General features: G+C 36.6%; 3 protein-coding genes across 3 annotated transcripts; 1 reads left to right on the top strand and 2 right to left on the bottom strand.

The window, feature by feature from the left end:
* Positions 1-1,023: 1,023 nt before the first annotated feature.
* Positions 1,024-1,876, top strand: LOC146166679 (uncharacterized). The gene has a single exon (XM_083389377.1). It carries the CDS (start codon positions 1,061-1,063, stop codon positions 1,583-1,585), a length of 525 nt encoding a protein of 174 aa, XP_083245503.1. The 5' UTR covers positions 1,024-1,060; the 3' UTR covers positions 1,586-1,876.
* Positions 1,877-2,814: 938 nt separating this feature from the next.
* LOC146166678 (macrophage migration inhibitory factor-like) lies at positions 2,815-5,935 on the bottom strand. Its single transcript, XM_083389891.1, has 2 exons — positions 5,442-5,935; positions 2,815-3,733 (listed from the first exon to the last, which is right to left on the bottom strand). The coding sequence occupies exons 1-2, from the start codon at positions 5,809-5,811 to the stop codon at positions 3,678-3,680; spliced, it is 426 nt and encodes a 141-aa protein (XP_083246017.1). The 5' UTR covers positions 5,812-5,935; the 3' UTR covers positions 2,815-3,677.
* Positions 5,936-12,567: 6,632 nt separating this feature from the next.
* On the bottom strand, positions 12,568-13,590 carry LOC146166677 (macrophage migration inhibitory factor-like). The gene has a single exon (XM_083390718.1). The coding sequence runs from the start codon at positions 13,574-13,576 to the stop codon at positions 13,205-13,207; it is 372 nt and encodes a 123-aa protein (XP_083246844.1). The 5' UTR covers positions 13,577-13,590; the 3' UTR covers positions 12,568-13,204.
* Between the last annotated feature and the right edge of the window lie 3,652 nt (positions 13,591-17,242).

Here is a 17,242-nt window from a genome sequence, read left to right as displayed (position 1 = left end):
CGTGGTACAGGGAAACAAACGCAAGACAATTTTTGCTTTTTCTCTTATATAAGCGATTTACGGCAGTAAAGTTAAACAAATTGGTGAATTTATATTTTACTTACTCCTGACAATAACTAAACAATTTTAATTACACGAATTTTAAATAATGAAGTTATGAAAAGCGATCGGTCAATTAATATCATCACCTAAAATGTTCTTATAATTTATATTTTGAAATATTTTATGCAATCAATTGGCCGATAATAATAATAATACTTTCTCATATTCAGCATCCAAAGAAAGTATTACAGGACTTCAAAATATCCCCAAATTTACCCAGAGTTTAACCACAAGTGTCTTAAATTGTGGGTACAAATGGTTTAACTATACATATTGGCTGAAACCAAAACAACTAAACCTTTTAAATTGCGACAAATATATGTTATGTATAACTGTTTTTAAATAAGTCAACTTATATTTGTATTGAAAAAATATTTATACTTGCTCACTACTTTGTGTTTAAATTTAGTTGGTAATCTAGCGTTTGTTCTCCTACCGCAGAATTCTAGAAACACTGTAAGTGTTGCCCTGCACTAAGTGATTTATTTCTTTTAACAAAACAAGTTAGTGTAATTCCCCCACAATTCAAATAAATACAAACAACTAAAAAGTTTTTACAGGAATTATTTTAATGCATGTCACAATTATTGTTGTTTTTACATTACCACTTTAATGATGCAACTCCTGCCTTTAATTCTTAAATGTGTAACATTTCTAGTAGGCAGAGAAAAAATAATTTGCTTTAAAATGAACCAAAAAATAATGAGTTAGTTTAAGAATCTATAAGGGTCTTGATAACTTTTACATATATGTTTTGGAACAAAAAATATATTTTTTTTAGTTGTTTTGCGAACTTACAAGTTATGTATTTTTTTCGGCTTTTACTTACAATTGAAATATCTGAACATATATTTAATTTCACAAGATGTGTTTAAAATTAACTAATTTTAAAGCTATATTGTACTGTCTTCAGGGTTAGAAACTTAATTTATTTCACAGGTTGTATTGAACAAGCACAATGCCACGCAATGTAGAAATTAAGGCTTCTATAAAATCGCTTGGCAACTTACTAAAACTAGCCAAAACATTAAGCAAGGAAGAAGGCAAGGTGCTGATTCAAAGCGACACGTTTTACAAAACTGAAAATGGCCGACTTAAACTAAGAACGATCAAGTCGGAAGGCTGCAAGAGGAGTCAGCTTATTTTCTACCAGAGACCAGACCAGGCTGGGCCAAAATTATCAGACTTTCATGTGTCGCCAGTCTCGGAACCGGATTCCATGGACCTGTGCCTGACCAGCTCACTTGGGAGAGCAGGCGTTGTGGCCAAAACGAGGCACCTGTTTATGATCGGTCAAACTCGGGTCCACGTTGACCAGGTAAAGGGTCTGGGTGACTTCATGGAGCTGGAAGTGATGCTGAATGACGACCAATCTGAACAGCAAGGCGCCGATATTGCAAAAGACCTAATGAAGCAGCTCGAAATTGCCGAGGAAGATCTTATAACAGTCGCATATGTTGACCTTCTTTCTCAAAGATGCTAGACTTGTATATTAAGCCTTCACACAAACAGCATTTTGTTGTGGACTTTGTATGAGTCAAAAGTGACAAAACCTGCTGGTTGGCATTGGGTTGGTCGAGCGGAGATGGTGCTCGGCACATTGTGATGCTACAATCGCAAACAAACTGTTCTTTGTTTTTTTTGTTTGTATTGCATAACAATAAGTAGGTGAAGAACAACATAATAATTAATTAAACATTGCATATTATGATTAAACAAGTGCATAGTCTTGGCAGCTTTGGTTTGTTAAAGAGCCATTAAGAATTTCGTAAAAAAAAACAACTTTAGAACTTCTTTTGATTTCGTTTTTTCCTACTGAATACTTCTTTAGACGTGTGATATCGTAACTTTGTACCAAAGAATAAACTACTTAAATTACCATCGTACATTATTAACGCTCATTGCTCAACTCACCCTTAATAAAGTTCATTGTCCAAATATCAATTTATTGTTTCCCTGCCTTTTTTGTGACGACCCAAATACTTAGCTTTAATATAATGGCAAAGCTTTGGCGAATCAAATCTCTGCACTTAATGTGAGTGGTTAGTCCAAAAGAGCCATATATTGCTCGCGATCCAGGTTCCCGACCCCTCGATTAGAAGCACTGATTTAGTGCTAGGTACCGAATCTTGTATGACACTGATCTAATGGGTAAATTTATACTTTCGAAATAAAAGTGTTAACCATTTTATTTTGACAATATAACGTATGCGAATACATTTGAGGGCGCTCTTTTACTTATGTACGTGAAAAGTTATGCAAAAAACAAAACAAAATAATACCGCATACCACAACGCATATTGTTTGGGTTAGGGTGCGAGTTAGCGTTTGGGTGAGGGTGGGTCCAGTAATTATGTTTATTATTAATAATAGCTTGAGCCACCCTCAAGCAAACGCTAATCCAAACAATATGCGTTGTGGTATGCGGCATTTGAAGAAAGTTTTTTTTTATTAATTTCCACGTACATAAAAAAAAGTGTGCCCATTTGAGCAGTTGTATGGAGAAACGTGTGCAATGCATTTGTATCAGTGTTGTAAACAAGTCATTTTGAAATAACTTAAGTCCAAGTCAAGTCTTTTGCAAAAATAACAAGTCAAGTCCCAGTCCAAGTCATCGGTTGCCCAAGTCAAGTCCCAGTCAAGTCAATTTCAAGTCATGTCATTGACATAAAAGTAAATTGTTAAACTATTAAAATTTATAAACTCGTCCGATTGCAAGCAACAATTTAACTAAAAAAACACACAAACGCAATATACAGCAATAAGAGTGTTAAATGTGCAAAACTTGAGATAAATTTAAATGAAAAACACTTAATTTACTCCCAAGTTATTTGACAAAATGACTTAAGTCCAAGTCAAGTCATTTGTCCAAAAGACTTAAGTCAAGTCAAGTCATTTTGGTCAAAGGACTTAAGTCAAGTCAATGACTTAAGTCATTACAACACTGATTTGTATATTTCAACAGGTGAGACATGACCACCGTGGTATCTGAACTCCACTAAATCGAAACTAAACAAACTGTCATAGCATTTCAAAGTGCATACTGTCAGGTCGCTTATAGATTTATTGTACATTCACATAATCTAACATATTTCGCTTTCAATAAAAGAGCTTACAGCGCATTAAAAACGCGTGTTGACTGTTTTGCAGTAGAAAGGACATGACTAACGTTGCGTTCAAAGCGAATGTGTTGAGGATTAAAACTGGCCAGTTAACTAAGCAGGATGCAGCGCACAGGAAATACGCCAGAAGGACTTTAGCAGACTTTAGCACACGCACAACAAACACAGTACTGTAAATAACAAATACAGACGCTGATTCGCTACACATTTACCACGATATATACCACGCTGATCATCAACGAAATGATTTCAAAAGAAATGGAAGATAATAAAGCTCATAAAAAATATTTACACAACACATATTAAATTTCTTGAATGTTGTTAAACGTTAGTTGATATTTAAACTTAAGCGTATTAAACGTGCAGCCAAGTAGAGGTGAGCTAATGTCGGGCCTCAATATGCAATGCATAACGACTGATGTTTTTCATTCATCTTTTGAACCTGATGTTCTTTTATTTGCTGTCCGGCCAAGTAAACGTTCTGTCTGGATAGCAATCCCGCAGGCCGACTGAAACCATAAGGGTACAGAGTTTTAGGACCATCAAATAACTAGCCTACGTGGGTAGATGTAGCAAAAAACACTTCCATAAAAAATACATCCTTGGTGCATTTTCAAGGAGTCCGAGCTAAAATTACAATTGGAAAAGTCGAAGACTACAACTAGATGTGGGAAAAAGCCACAGAAGTAAAAATGTATTCAATGAAACATTCACACATATGTGTGTTAATATCTGAGATCTAGCCCTTCGAAGCTGCTTTTTGACCAACGACTACGGCTTACGTATAAAAAGTACACCGAAAGCCATCGCAGACTCACCGAGTCTGTTGATCTATGATGCAAGCAGGGCAGACTGGACAAACAACTAGCCTGCAGTGAGGTTCGAACTCACGACCTCCGGTCAAGCCGGGACCGTCGCTCTACCAACTGAGCCTGCATACCTAAATAGTGTAGTTTGCCTTCGGCGGCAACCAGACAACAATTTTAAGCCTCGAGGGATCTAAATAGTCATACCTTCTCCATTTGTGCCAGACGTGATTTACATTTTATTATCGCGGTGTCCGGTGCCTATTTATTATGCTAGTTCGCCGGGTAATATTGTAATCCGGTCTAATTTCCCACGGGGAAGTGTTAATTAAGGTCTGGCAGTGCCAATTTATTTCGATCTTATTGCGAAAGCGTCGTTGCTTTAAAGTGAACGAACGACGCGCCGAACTTGGCGCAACTGCAGACGCATAACCTTAAACCAGAGGTTGGCAACCTTTTTTCTCCCGACCCTTTTAAGTTTCGGTAACTTGAGCGACCCCCCAATTATAGTGTACGATACATAAACCAGAGTCAACAAAAAATTTTTAACTTGGCAAAATTCTAATTTGCAAAAAAAATGTAGACGGATTATATCAAAATTTGGCTAAATTGTCCGGATTTAAGTATGCACAACAAGGTAGTTAGTTACGATATTTTATTAGACATTGTTTGACTGAAGCTACGCTTGACTCATTAATTAAAAAGTGTAATGGTGACGTCATAAACACGACTGGGTCACTGCAGCAAAGGTCAATTAACCTCAAATGTTAGACTGGTGGTTGCTTTTGCTCCTTCTATACTGCTAAACTTTTAGTTGGTATTGCTTATTTTTTGTTTTTCTTTATCAAATACTACACGGCGACCCCCAGGTTGGGAGCCCAGTGTTGTACAAGTCTTTTTGTTGAAGTCCCAGTCAAGTCATTTGTAAAAACAACTTAAGTCCAAGTCAAGTCCCAGTTCAAGTCATCAATTGCCCAAGTTAAAACGATAAGGACAAACCATTAAAAATGGTACACCTGTTCAATTATGAGCAATATTTTAACTAAAAATAAACTAAAAAAACATCATGCAGCAAGCTAATCGTTTAACGTGCAAAGCTTGAGATAAATAGCTCAATTTTTTAATAAATGAAAACACTTAACTTCAACCCAAGTCATTTGATTTAAGAACTTACGTTCAAGTCAAAACATTTGTTTAAAAGACTTAAGTCAAGTCAATTCATTTTACCAAAACGACTTAAATCAAGTCAAGTCATTTTAAAACAATGACTTGCTCACATAATTACTTGACTGGAACTTGACTTGGGCAACTGGTGACTTGGCCTGGGACTTGACTAGTTAATTTTGCAAAAGACTTGAATTGGACTTAAGTCATTTAAAACTGAATTGTTTACAACACTGCTAATCCTTACCGCCATTTTCGGGCCCGAAGAACGTGTCGAGCGTGTCGGCGGCAAAGCCAACGTTCCTCTTGAAGACCGGCGCGAACTCAAGGTACATCCTCCTCTTGTCAACGCCGAGCTTCTCATAAAGGAAAGGCATCAGCTCGCCGGCGATCCGCTTGTTCTGGACCACATCAAAGTGCTCGAAATCCTGCAGCACGCAGCTAGCACAAGGCTCGGTGGTGGCCGCGAAGGTCATGAGCGTGTCCGGCTGTACAATGATGCAAAAGGCGGACACCGGGCGGTTAAGGACTTCCACGAGAAGGTGAGTGAGATCTGGGAGCAGGGAGTCCGGGATCTTGCTCCTGGCGATGTTGGTGCGTACGAGAAGAAGTGGCATTCTGGTTGTTTAAGTTGATGATTCTTTAAAGATTTATATACCGTATAGCGATATATACAAGCGCCTGAAATATAAAAGGTGCTGTGAGCAGTGGTTCTCAACCGCCGTTCCGCGTCAACTGTCCTGCCGGTCTGCCAAATATAGTACAATTTTATATCTCAATTGCAAAAGGAAAAAAATGTTGAAGGCTTGTCTTAGAACTTCAGTTAATCGTTTACTTTGGACTCTATTGTACCGCACAATGCTACGAGTGTTGACCCAACTATTTAAAAGTAGGCTACAACTCATTAAAGTCTTAAACTTTAAGACCAATTGTATCTGAACAAAAAATCCATAGAAACACGTATAACACGTATGATATGAAAAAGACAGCAGCAAATTGCTTATTGAATTGAAGTTTCCAATTTTTGCTTTTAAGTTGCATTTTTTTGTCGTAATAACATTTTGGGTTGATTTTGATTTTAAAAGGTCCACTGGTCCGCAAAATTTGTGTTTAAACTGTACCGGTCTGTGAGCTTAACCTAACGATGTCGTTAGCTAACCACTTAATCCCTAACGCATTTTCTTTTCCTGCGATGTTAGTTTGTTCGACTTCTACTGCACCTAGACACAACGATATGAACGCCAGACTAGCATGACGTGTTTTGCGCTGTAAATTGTCCTTTACTTTGAAAGCGGAGCTATGCCGGATCTTTCGAATGTGCAATAAATCGATATGCGACCTGACTATATGCACTTCGAAATGCAATGGCAGTTAGTTTCGATTTAGTGGAGTTCAGATAGAATGGTGCTCTCTGACCTCGTGTTGAAATACACGCGGCTCTTTCCCCAGTTATGTGCCGCTCTTACGTTCATTTTGCAATCAAGCTGTTTGCCTTAAGGCATTTATATTGTTAGGTAAACTTCTGAAAATTAATAAACGCACAGAGTATGCCTTTTTTTCACTTCGCAAAAATGTGTGTAAGGTGTGGCTCTTTGCGATTAACCAAGTAAAAAATGCGTTTCTTGGTATTTGACTGCATTGTCATCCCTGAAATATGCAGAACCAACTTCGAATGCTCTTCTCGCGTTTCATTCACAAAAGTGACCTTAAGTGATTATTACTTAACCGTTTTAAAACATAATTTTAGGCGCGAAGAAGCCTGGACCAGTCTTGGGCCTATGTGTTCGTTCCATGCTGGCTTGTAAAGACTTATCCTTTTTTATTTTAAACTATGAAACCTTGTGCTAAGCACAGTTTTCAACCCATCTAACCATTTGGGTCGAACAAGGCTGCGCAGTCGGTCTAAAACAACCTGAGTTCAACGCTGGCTTAAAAACACAATAGTTGTATAGTTTGCATGGTTTTGGGTTTAAATAGTGCAGCAAAAACACCCTTCTTTGTTCATAGCGCACATCAGCGTGGGTAAAACCAACTTTCCACTTGACCTATAATAAGCGCAGTGCCCCGTGACCCTGTGGCACACTAACAGGGTTATAAATACTCGGCGGTAAACCTATACAAAAATTTACCCAACCCGTGAACTAGTTTTAGGGGTCCATAAAGGCTCATTGACATATTAGTGTATATTTCAGAAGTAAACATTTTTTTAAAGAAAAAAGTTTGATTTAAAATCAAACGGTTCCGCATTGAATCTTCGGTTGTTTTGCTAAAGTTATAGTTTGGGTGGTATAACTTTTACTACAAAAGCTAAACTGAATAGACGTTATCGATTCACGCAAAACGAAAAACGCCTTCATATCGTTTCAGTTTCCAAAACTTTCATTTTGGAGAGTGCGATGGAACGCGCGACGCGTATAAAATGTTCTACTGATTTAGAAATGCATATTGAATATTTTGACGAAACACTTAAAAGCAGCTGGAACAGTGTTGCCAACATAAGGCTTATATATACGGATGATATTTAGGTATACAGTTACGCCACACAAATACGTCGTAACGAAACATTGTTAGGTAAGGAATTCAAAAGAAACCTGCTTTACCAGTCGGTAGAGGTATTCAAATTGACGTACAAAAGCTATTCAGTCGTTCGCAATGATGGCAAAATTTATCTGAACTAGGTTATTTTTTTAGAACAAACGAAACGCTTTAAAATATAACTAAATCTAAGATTTTTTCCACAAAAATTCGAGATAATAAAATCTCCAAGTAATTGTTTTTGCACCTTCAGCGCATTTTATGATTACTTTTGCTCTCAACTGTCTTAGATGTCTGCCCATGTGATGTTAAATCAGCGTGGTTCAACTTTGGCCCGCGAGTTCAGCTTTTTTGGCTCGCGAACTGATAGTCAGCTTTGGTTCAATCTGGCAATATCACTTTATTTTTTGTTTTTTTAATTTTTTGGGATTGAAATTATTTCATAATAACTACCGTAACTGAACAGAGGTATACATTCCATAAAGTTAGTATATATGCCATAGATATACTATGTTTATTTGCCAGCAATAAGCCTAAGAATCGCAATTTAAAAACATTGGCCCGCAAGATAAAAAAAAATTGTTTTTGGCCCGCGATGAAAAGAGGTTGGACCACCCTGTGTTAAATCATGAAACGTAATCTTAGAAACATCTGCTGTTCACCAGTAAACTCGTGGGCAAATATGCTGATAAAATCCTGTTTAATTGTGCAAAGCGCGAAAAAATGGAAAAAATGTATTTGCCCTAAATAGGTAAAACTAATCTTCACGAATTTCACACAAACTTCCTTAATATATTTCACATTAAAACAGCACCAAATCACGAGCCGCACACATATACATGAATGAGGCTTGACCTGTTTCGCTTGAAAAGTTACTCAAAACTAATTTCAGACATCAGCTGAAAGTTGTTAAAACAGCTTTAATCACCGCTTATGCCCTTTCAAAGGGGTCTTGACAGCTAGTTATTTAGTTTTATCAAAATACAGACACAAAATAAATATATATAAAATCATTATATTTGCCATCAAAGATGAATTAATAAAATGTCCCCTGCTTTTGCTGCAAGTCTCTTATTAAATTAAATCCTAACAGACGCGACATACAACGCTATCTTAAATAGGGTTATTACATCGTCCACACCCATCATAAATAACACAATATAAACGCAAATCGATAAATTTAGATCCTACCAAATAAATTGAATAGAGTTGTAAAACATTTTCGTTAAATCAGACAACTGTTGCTAGATTATCGCGGATATAACGGTGTTTTGCATTTTCAATTTACTTTATTTGTCATCTGTACCTATATAAACTTTTAAACTATATAAAATTCTCGTCGTTAATACGGACACTTAAACAAGACTATAAGCAGAAATCGTACCTTTAACGCTTACTTAAAATTTAATCAACCATTGTTTCGTTGTCTATTTTTGTTGCGTACAGTCACAAGCAAACTCAACGCGGAATGTCTGTTGAAGGACATTTGCGGTTGCGACGGCTTACGCCAAATCTGCTTACTGTAGCAACCTTCTTTGCCCGAGGTTGAGCATTAACAGTCTGTGGTTTATCACGCGAAAGGCTATGTGGTTCGTTTTCGTCATAACCTTTATGCCATTCAAGCCTAGAGCTGAACTATCAGTCACAGCGATAGCCTTGAACTTCCTGTAAACGCACGAAGCTTCATGTACATTGTACAGCTTTTAACAGCTAAACTGTGTTGTAACAAGTCTTGACTTTCAAAAAAGAAACGCAAGTAAAAAAAATTAATTTTTGTGGCATTGCTCGTGGATTGGCTTAAGATGTTCCTTTTTGGGGCGACGTCTGTCCCCCGAGCGCTTTTCCGATTCCTAAATAGATGACCCGCATAAAGGAAGCTATACTTGAGTTATATTCGCAGCAATCAGTATTCGCCGAAGCTATAGGTCCTACAACGTTACGAACAGCTCATATGATCCTGCTTAACGATTTTATGGCCAAGCGGTGTGCACAAAAATTGGCAAGAAAAAGAAATTTTTAATTTAACCAACTGAACTGGAAAATGACTTAACTCGCTCAACTAACATAATGTAGGCCTGACAGCGGTTTTTATGTTGAATGTTACTACTGGACCCTGGACGTTACGCTAGGTTGATTGTTCTTTTGTTTTTATTCAATAAACACAGATACGTTTAATACATTGCTGTGGCTAATCTGTTGGAGCACGCAACCTCAACAAATGGAGTCTGGCCAATCCTTCCGTAACAAGCTTCAGCATCGATAAAACTAGATCTTAGACCTGCCATACCCCAAAATATATATTGGCAATCCCCACGAACGTAGCCTACCCCTAAAATTAACTGAAAATTAAGGTAAAAACTAGAATAATCCAATTATTTAATTTAGGTATAATAATTATAACCAATAGCTTGGAGTTTGACAGGTTGCTGTAGTACCCAAGGTATTTGGGCTATTGATTACCCAAAATATTTATTGAGAATCCCCACACGCGTATCCTACCCTGGTTGACATAAATGTAGACTATCCTATGTTTTTAAGTATTGGATACCCAATTTTGTTAACAGTGAACGATAGTTTGCGAAATTCTAAATTCCCTGATGCAATTTACTTTTTCCCGTACCCTTAACCTTTATAGTTGAATAATAGGTCATGCTGAAAAGTTGTAGGTAAAGCTACAACAGCTACATAACATTTAGTAGGACTTTATTTTCCTGGAGAACAGTAAACTCTGTTTGACCTATAGCCTACATTGAACTATATTTGCCCGTAAAAGCTAAACTATATGTAATGCAAAGATGCATCATGCCAATGTACCTCTGGCCATCCATAATATTGAAACGTTTGGCGTTTAGGAATTTTTACGCTAGCTGTCGCACGAGAACAGTTGTCTATACTCGTTTCAAAGTTAGATTTAATTTCTCAATATTCGTCGGCTCTTAATCGATTTTATCTGACCATAATGCTTTGAAAGAAAGTTTGAAAGCAAATACATATCGATACGTCTTCCAATGACACAAGACGGATCAACTTGTATTTCCACAATGGTAGCCTAAGTAAAAAATAGTACATTTGTTGTGGCCCTTGAGAACGATTTGTTTTTTTAAGATTTAACATCTCCTGAAAAAAAAATACCTTTCAACATATTTTCAGGGCCTTTTAAATACACGTTTGATTCACATTTAAGGCTCCATGTTTGCAATGCGTCAAACTATAAATAGACGCTAGACAAAAACAAGTATTAGATAACCAGAAATTATCGTATTTTTACATTTAAAAAAAGTAATTACAGCATATACTTCCGTGCGATGTAGGGTTTTAGATAGAAAACAGCGCAAAGGTGCAACAAAATTACCGCTATTGCCAGCTGTTCGCGGTTATTGACAGCAGGGCTGCGAAGTCAGTTAAAAATAACCCGATTCCGACTTTTGAGTCCGACTCCGGTTAAATGTAAATGTGGGATTTCGCCGAGTCTCCGACTCTTCAGCATGTGTTTCACCCTTTACGTAATTAAATTAAGGTGGATTTTCAGCAATTCCTCACAAGAGTGCCATATTCCCCCTTTACAATTTACGGTTGTCAGTTCCAAAATTTAGGACTGCGCATTGGCACGGCGAACGCGGGACTCGTGTAGTTTTACGTGGTCTTACTCGAGTCCCGAATCCGACTCCGCAGCCCTGATGGACAGCAAGAACAATAAAATCGGATATCTTTATAGATGAACCACTTTAGTTATTTGAAAAAGGTTTGGAGGTCAATGAATATGTGTGGTTTAGGTTTCTATATGATTCAGTTTTAGGGAATTGGGAGGCTAAGTGGTTCACACAAATAGGATGTTTTAACAAAAGTAACATACCGGGGTAACAAATACCCCGTCCGCTTATGTCAAGAGACCATTAGAAACTAACACATGTGCAAGCGGTTTCAGGATTTGAGTCATTTAAACCTTCAGTTTTATATCGCGAAATTGCCATATATTTATTTAAAAGTATGTAAGCAAAAAATGCCGTAGGCAGAAAATTAACTGGTGATTATAAGAGACAGGGAAGGAAACACGCCGGATCAAGCTGGTACAGAAGGGTGATGTAATTTTTTGGCATCCTCGTTCCATATGGCAATAACATGTTAATACAAAACGGGTTGATTAATAGAAGGCCCCGTCTATCTAGCACATACCAAATTTAAATGCCCAGTCGCCCATTGCCTGATACAACCACCACCCTACTCTATCAAGGCGGATGATTTTTGTCACAGGCCTTTATTGCTTTATTTCATTGGTAGGCATATATGTTCTAACAACAAAAAGATTGTCTAAGCACCTTTGAAGATCTGAATGCGTTTTTTGCGTTACGCGCAAACGTTTTTCGCTTTTCAATACAAAGATAACATATTATAAAAATTTCGCCCTTGGCGCGAATCTTATTTAACTTTAAGCTACGTATAAGCTTGTTTTTCAAGAAAAGGTGCCGAGGTTACAACCTACCATGGTATGTTTTGTGCTGTGGGGTACATACGTCCCCGGGCGACAAAATGACGCTTTCAAAAGCCAAAATTAGGCTGATTCGTCTTTAAATACAATGTTCAAAAAATTTGAATCGTTTATCGTATAAAGTAAAGTATACTATGTTATTGTAGTAGAAAATGTGATTAAAACATGGAGGAGGGGGCGCCAATTTTATAGTTTGCCCCCGGGCGCAAAACACCCTGGCTACGCCTCTGTATCGAGCCATGTGCTTGAAGATTTTGTGAGCTTATTGCGTCACATACTGTGTATAGGTTTATATATTTATAAAAAAACATTAACACACGTTTTTTTCGCGCTTCCAATAAAATCCATTTGCACATATGGCACATGTTTCACAAAATGAGAAAATTTGCATAGCAATCTTTAAATTAAAACAAAACGTTGAATCCGTCCCTAATCGCTACGTGGCCCGTGAGCATTTTGCAAATAATATTGTGACTCCAGGAGCTGACAACTTGGGCATATATTGTCTAATTACTGCAACATTTTTGGCCATTCAATGGCGTTTGTAATGTTGCCATTGCATCGTAAGTGAAGGATATTCGTCGTTGTTGTTGAGCGTATAAAGCTTCCGGTTTCCCACGAAGAGTGGAATTCTTAGCATGTGTGAAAAGTTTTGATTTTTTGTCGCATTGCAAGTTCGCCTACACTGCCGGTCATTGAAAATACATTTCGGTAATTTGTACACGACATTAAACAGAAATTGGACGTCACACTTTTTCTTAAAAAGTCACTCAAATTTTTATCAGCAAGATAAAATAAAATTTACTGCACATCAGCACAAATGAAAACCACACATCAAAATCATAGTGTATCATAAAAAAAAGAAACATTTATTTCATATATATTTTTTCAGTCACAAAAATAATTAAAGTCAGTTTAATTAGTCATGACAATTATGACATTGACTGCAATAAAATCACCAATAGCTTTATTAAGCAATGAAGGAACAATTATTTTTTGACTGGTCCTAAGATGGAAAGGAAAGTGTTTGCTTTGTAGCCCAAGTTTTCCCTTTCAAGCCGCTCCAATGTAAGATACATTCGATCCTCAGGGACCTGAAGACTCTTGTACAGGTATTTCATAAGCACATCACTATAGGTCTTGTTTGTTTCAGCGTCAAACCTGTCCATCGAATAAAGAGAGCAAACTGCACAGGGTTCTTCTGAGCCGCCAAATGACATCCACAAATCTGGCACTACTACAACAGATACATACTGCGGTGGCTTCTCTAGCAGTTTTGCTATGACATCTGTTGTTGTTTTAAGAAAACTAGGCGGAAATTTGTCTTTGGCAACATTTGTCTTAATAAACAACTCTGGCATTTTGCTTTTTTGTACCTGCTAAATTACAATATATAGGAAATTAGTATTAGAAAGATGACTGTATTGAACAAGTTGAACATGAATTGTGGTACTAAGAAGAGACTATACATTTATTGTAGTATTTTCAATTTAAAAAAAAAGCTTATTATCTTTTTTGTAAGATGGATGCATATTCTATACTTTAAAACCTTCAATGCATCATCAGTTATATTGTAAATTTGCCCCACTATATAAAAAGTGTAACTATGAATTTAAAAAATCAAAAAAACATTTGTTTGAAACCAGTGGTTCCCTGCAACTTTATTGTAATTAAAATTGTTTTATATATGACAGCCAAGTAAGATTAGCTGATATTAACACAATTCCTATTATATTATTTGTGCAACATATATAGGCACATTATATTCAAAACAATAAATATTAAATTAAGTTAAAAAATAAATATTAAATTAAGCAGTTATATTCAAACAATAAATATTAAATTAAGTTAGAATTAAGTCCAGCCATGTCTTCCTGTGCAGTTTTCTAAAATTTTGAAGAAAACTTGCTCAGAAACAATCTTAATGAGATGTAAACTACTGCAGTTGGTTACCCAACCAAATCAAATGGTGACCTGAGTTTGAGTCGCGACTTTGGGTTAAGAAACACTGATCTATAGGGTATGCACTGCAGGAACAAAATTGAATGTGTGCAGTTAAGGTTTTATATACACCTAAGGTTACAAACTCTGCCATAACTAGGTAGGTATGAAGCATTGGATTTGGGGCGCTCTTTCACTATTGTACATAAAAATTAATAAAAATTTTTTTTTCTTTAAATGCCACATACCACAACGCATATTGTTTGGTTAGGGTGCGGGTTAGCGTTTGGTTGAGGGTGGGTCAAGTTATTATTAATAATAAACATAATATTACTTGACCCACCCTCACCCAAACGCTAACCCGCACCCTAACCCAAACAATATGCGTTGTGGTATACGGTATTATTTTGTTTTGTTTTTTGCATAACTTTTCACGTACATAAGTGAAAGAGCGCCGTTTTGGTCACACATTGCTCAAAACAAACTAACCTATCCAACAGTTGGACTTCTACAAAAATTGATAATTAGTAATCTTTGAAAAGCCATGAAGGGGTATTATTATTCTTCCACTATTTTAAGTTTTCAAACCTTTAAGCCAACCCTCAAAATAAATTAATTAGGTAAGTGAGCGTGGCTATTTGCCAAGTTTTACACTATTTAAAGTTTTTTTTTTTTTTTTTTGCAGCATTCTTGGATAAAGTTTTATTCCCTATTCTATTAAGCTGCAGTTATATCCTTAGTCGCAATCGCAAGGCGCAACCACATTACCACGGCTGCAAATTTCGTTAACAAAACAGCATGAATTGAAATCCACAGAGCTGTTTTTCGTTTGACTTTAAACACCTGTTTGCAGAGTCATGATGTTAGTAGGAGTTTAGAAACGTTAATAAGCATTTTTAATTTTGTACTGGGTCGTATTTAAACGTTTTGCAAGTTAAATATTATTGCAACAGTACGCCAAGTTTGACAAAAAATATTAGCTTAAATTTTAAAACAATTTTACTTATCCGATTAGGTTATATTTAATGCACAAACATTTTGTTGATAAATATTGATTGAAGTCCGCAGAAACGAAATACTGTTTATCCTCTTTGGTTTATCTAGCAAAAAAATTCCAACAGAATCCGGATTTTTAATTCGTATTAAGCGGTTACCAACCAGCTGATCAAGTTTACGCCGAAATCATGAAGACGATTTGACTTTCAGTAAAATAGCTTCAGGCGGGGAAAGTAGCTATTACAAGTGAAATCTAGACATTTATGCTTGTGAAGGTTCATTCCAGCAGCAAATATAAGAATGCGTCATAAACTGGTAAAGTAGGTTTTAAAAACGTGTTTTTCATGTAGGCAAACATTGCAATATAGTGAATATACCATACATATCTCGGTTATTTACCTTTTTGCCGCTTGACATTACAAATTGCTGAACTAAATTCGTAAAATATAGTTATCGTACATCTTACGTTTTGGTGAAGAATTTGAAGCATATAAACAATTAAATTAAACCCATAAAGTATGGTCAGTTTGGAAAAAAATCTAAATATTTTTTGTTGTTTGAAACTGAAGATTTAACAGCATAGGACCAACCAGTTTCCTTTCCTCTATGGCTACTGTGAAAATAAACACAAACTTGATTGCCTAGAGACGGCATAAGCTATAGGACAGGGATGGCGAACCTTTTCATCGCGCGAGTTACAAACACCACTTTAATCCTTACAAAATGCATAAGTGGGTCATACATTTAATTATTTGGTAATTTTATGCGAAACTGTGCTGCGTCGTTTTAAGTGTTATTGCTTGGGTTGGTAAATTCGGATTCCCACAAATTAACAAATGCTGCAGCATTTTTTTACAGGAGTTCAGCAGAAAGCTTTTCAGCATGGTTTATTGGTTTAACCAGGGTTTCTAGAAGTTTTAGTCAGCGAACTCATAGTTTCCCTTAAATCCAAATGGCATACGCGCAAGCATTTTGACCTAAACACGCACTATCCTTTACAAATTAGTAATATTGAGACATTTACATATAGTTTGTCGTGTATTAGGGGCGATTGTAACTTTATTCTATTTTTGTATTTAAAAAGTGTGCCGCGAACTATTCAAGATTTGTTAGAGTGCCGCGAGCTAAAAAAGTTTAGGAGCCACTGCCTTAAAGGATCACCACCCGACACGTTTTACAGCGATAGACAAAATGCTTTTAGTTGTCTGCTTTTCTGCACCGATTTGTTAAACTGCTGTTAATGTAGGCCTACTCGTCACCCCAAACATATTTGCACGACCGACAGATTTGCCAGTTAAACAGTATAGTGTTATATTTAAACAGTATGTTATATAACGCAGATTTTTTATATTTCTTCTTTTATGAAAATAGTCAATAACATTTCTGTATTTCTTGAGAGTGTAGCGTTATAAGTAATAATTAGTGGATAATTTGGAATTTATTGCATTGTGTATTTATCAAATATGTTACGATTTATGATGCCAAATAAGTTTAATGAGACATGCAATTAAACCCGCTGCTTCAAGAGACAAGTGGGTCATTAAAAATCTGTGGTGGGTCACTTCGTGACTAAAACAACTAATTGATGTTTAGTAAGATGTTTCGCATATTTTTGAGTTATTCAGAAATTGCTAATAGGATCGGCACCGGCCACGGATTAATGATTTTGGCTACCTGCTGTTCGCCATCCCTGCTATAGGAGTTCCTTTCAGTTCATAATTTGTTTTAGCGTCAAATGCCAGACGAAATGCTGAAATGCGAAGTCACGCACGTGGCAAACAATAATTTTTTGTCGTGACTAATTTTTTTCTGTTTTTGTTCGCTTTTGCCAGACTTTCGCGGAAGGGACGCAGCACGAAGGCCGGAATACGCAGAATTGCTCTCGCCTTTCGCTGAAACTAAATAGAAAAAAAAACGGGCGACCTTTAAACGGCATTCGACTACGCTCGGCGCCGAAGGGCAGAACGCTCCGACAGGTTAAAGTCGATGCACAACAATTTCTAGTCAGGTATGAACATGCGCGACGTGTGGTGTTGGGCTGTTCAGAAGTGGCTGATTGCATGCAGACTTGGACAACTAGATTATTCGAG

Source organism: Ascidiella aspersa, chromosome 1, assembly GCF_963924565.1.
Source record: "Ascidiella aspersa chromosome 1, kaAscAspe10.2, whole genome shotgun sequence".
Lineage (NCBI taxonomy): Eukaryota > Metazoa > Chordata > Ascidiacea > Phlebobranchia > Ascidiidae > Ascidiella > Ascidiella aspersa.
Note: the sequence above shows the minus strand (reverse complement) of the source record. Positions and strands in the feature narration are given on the sequence as shown.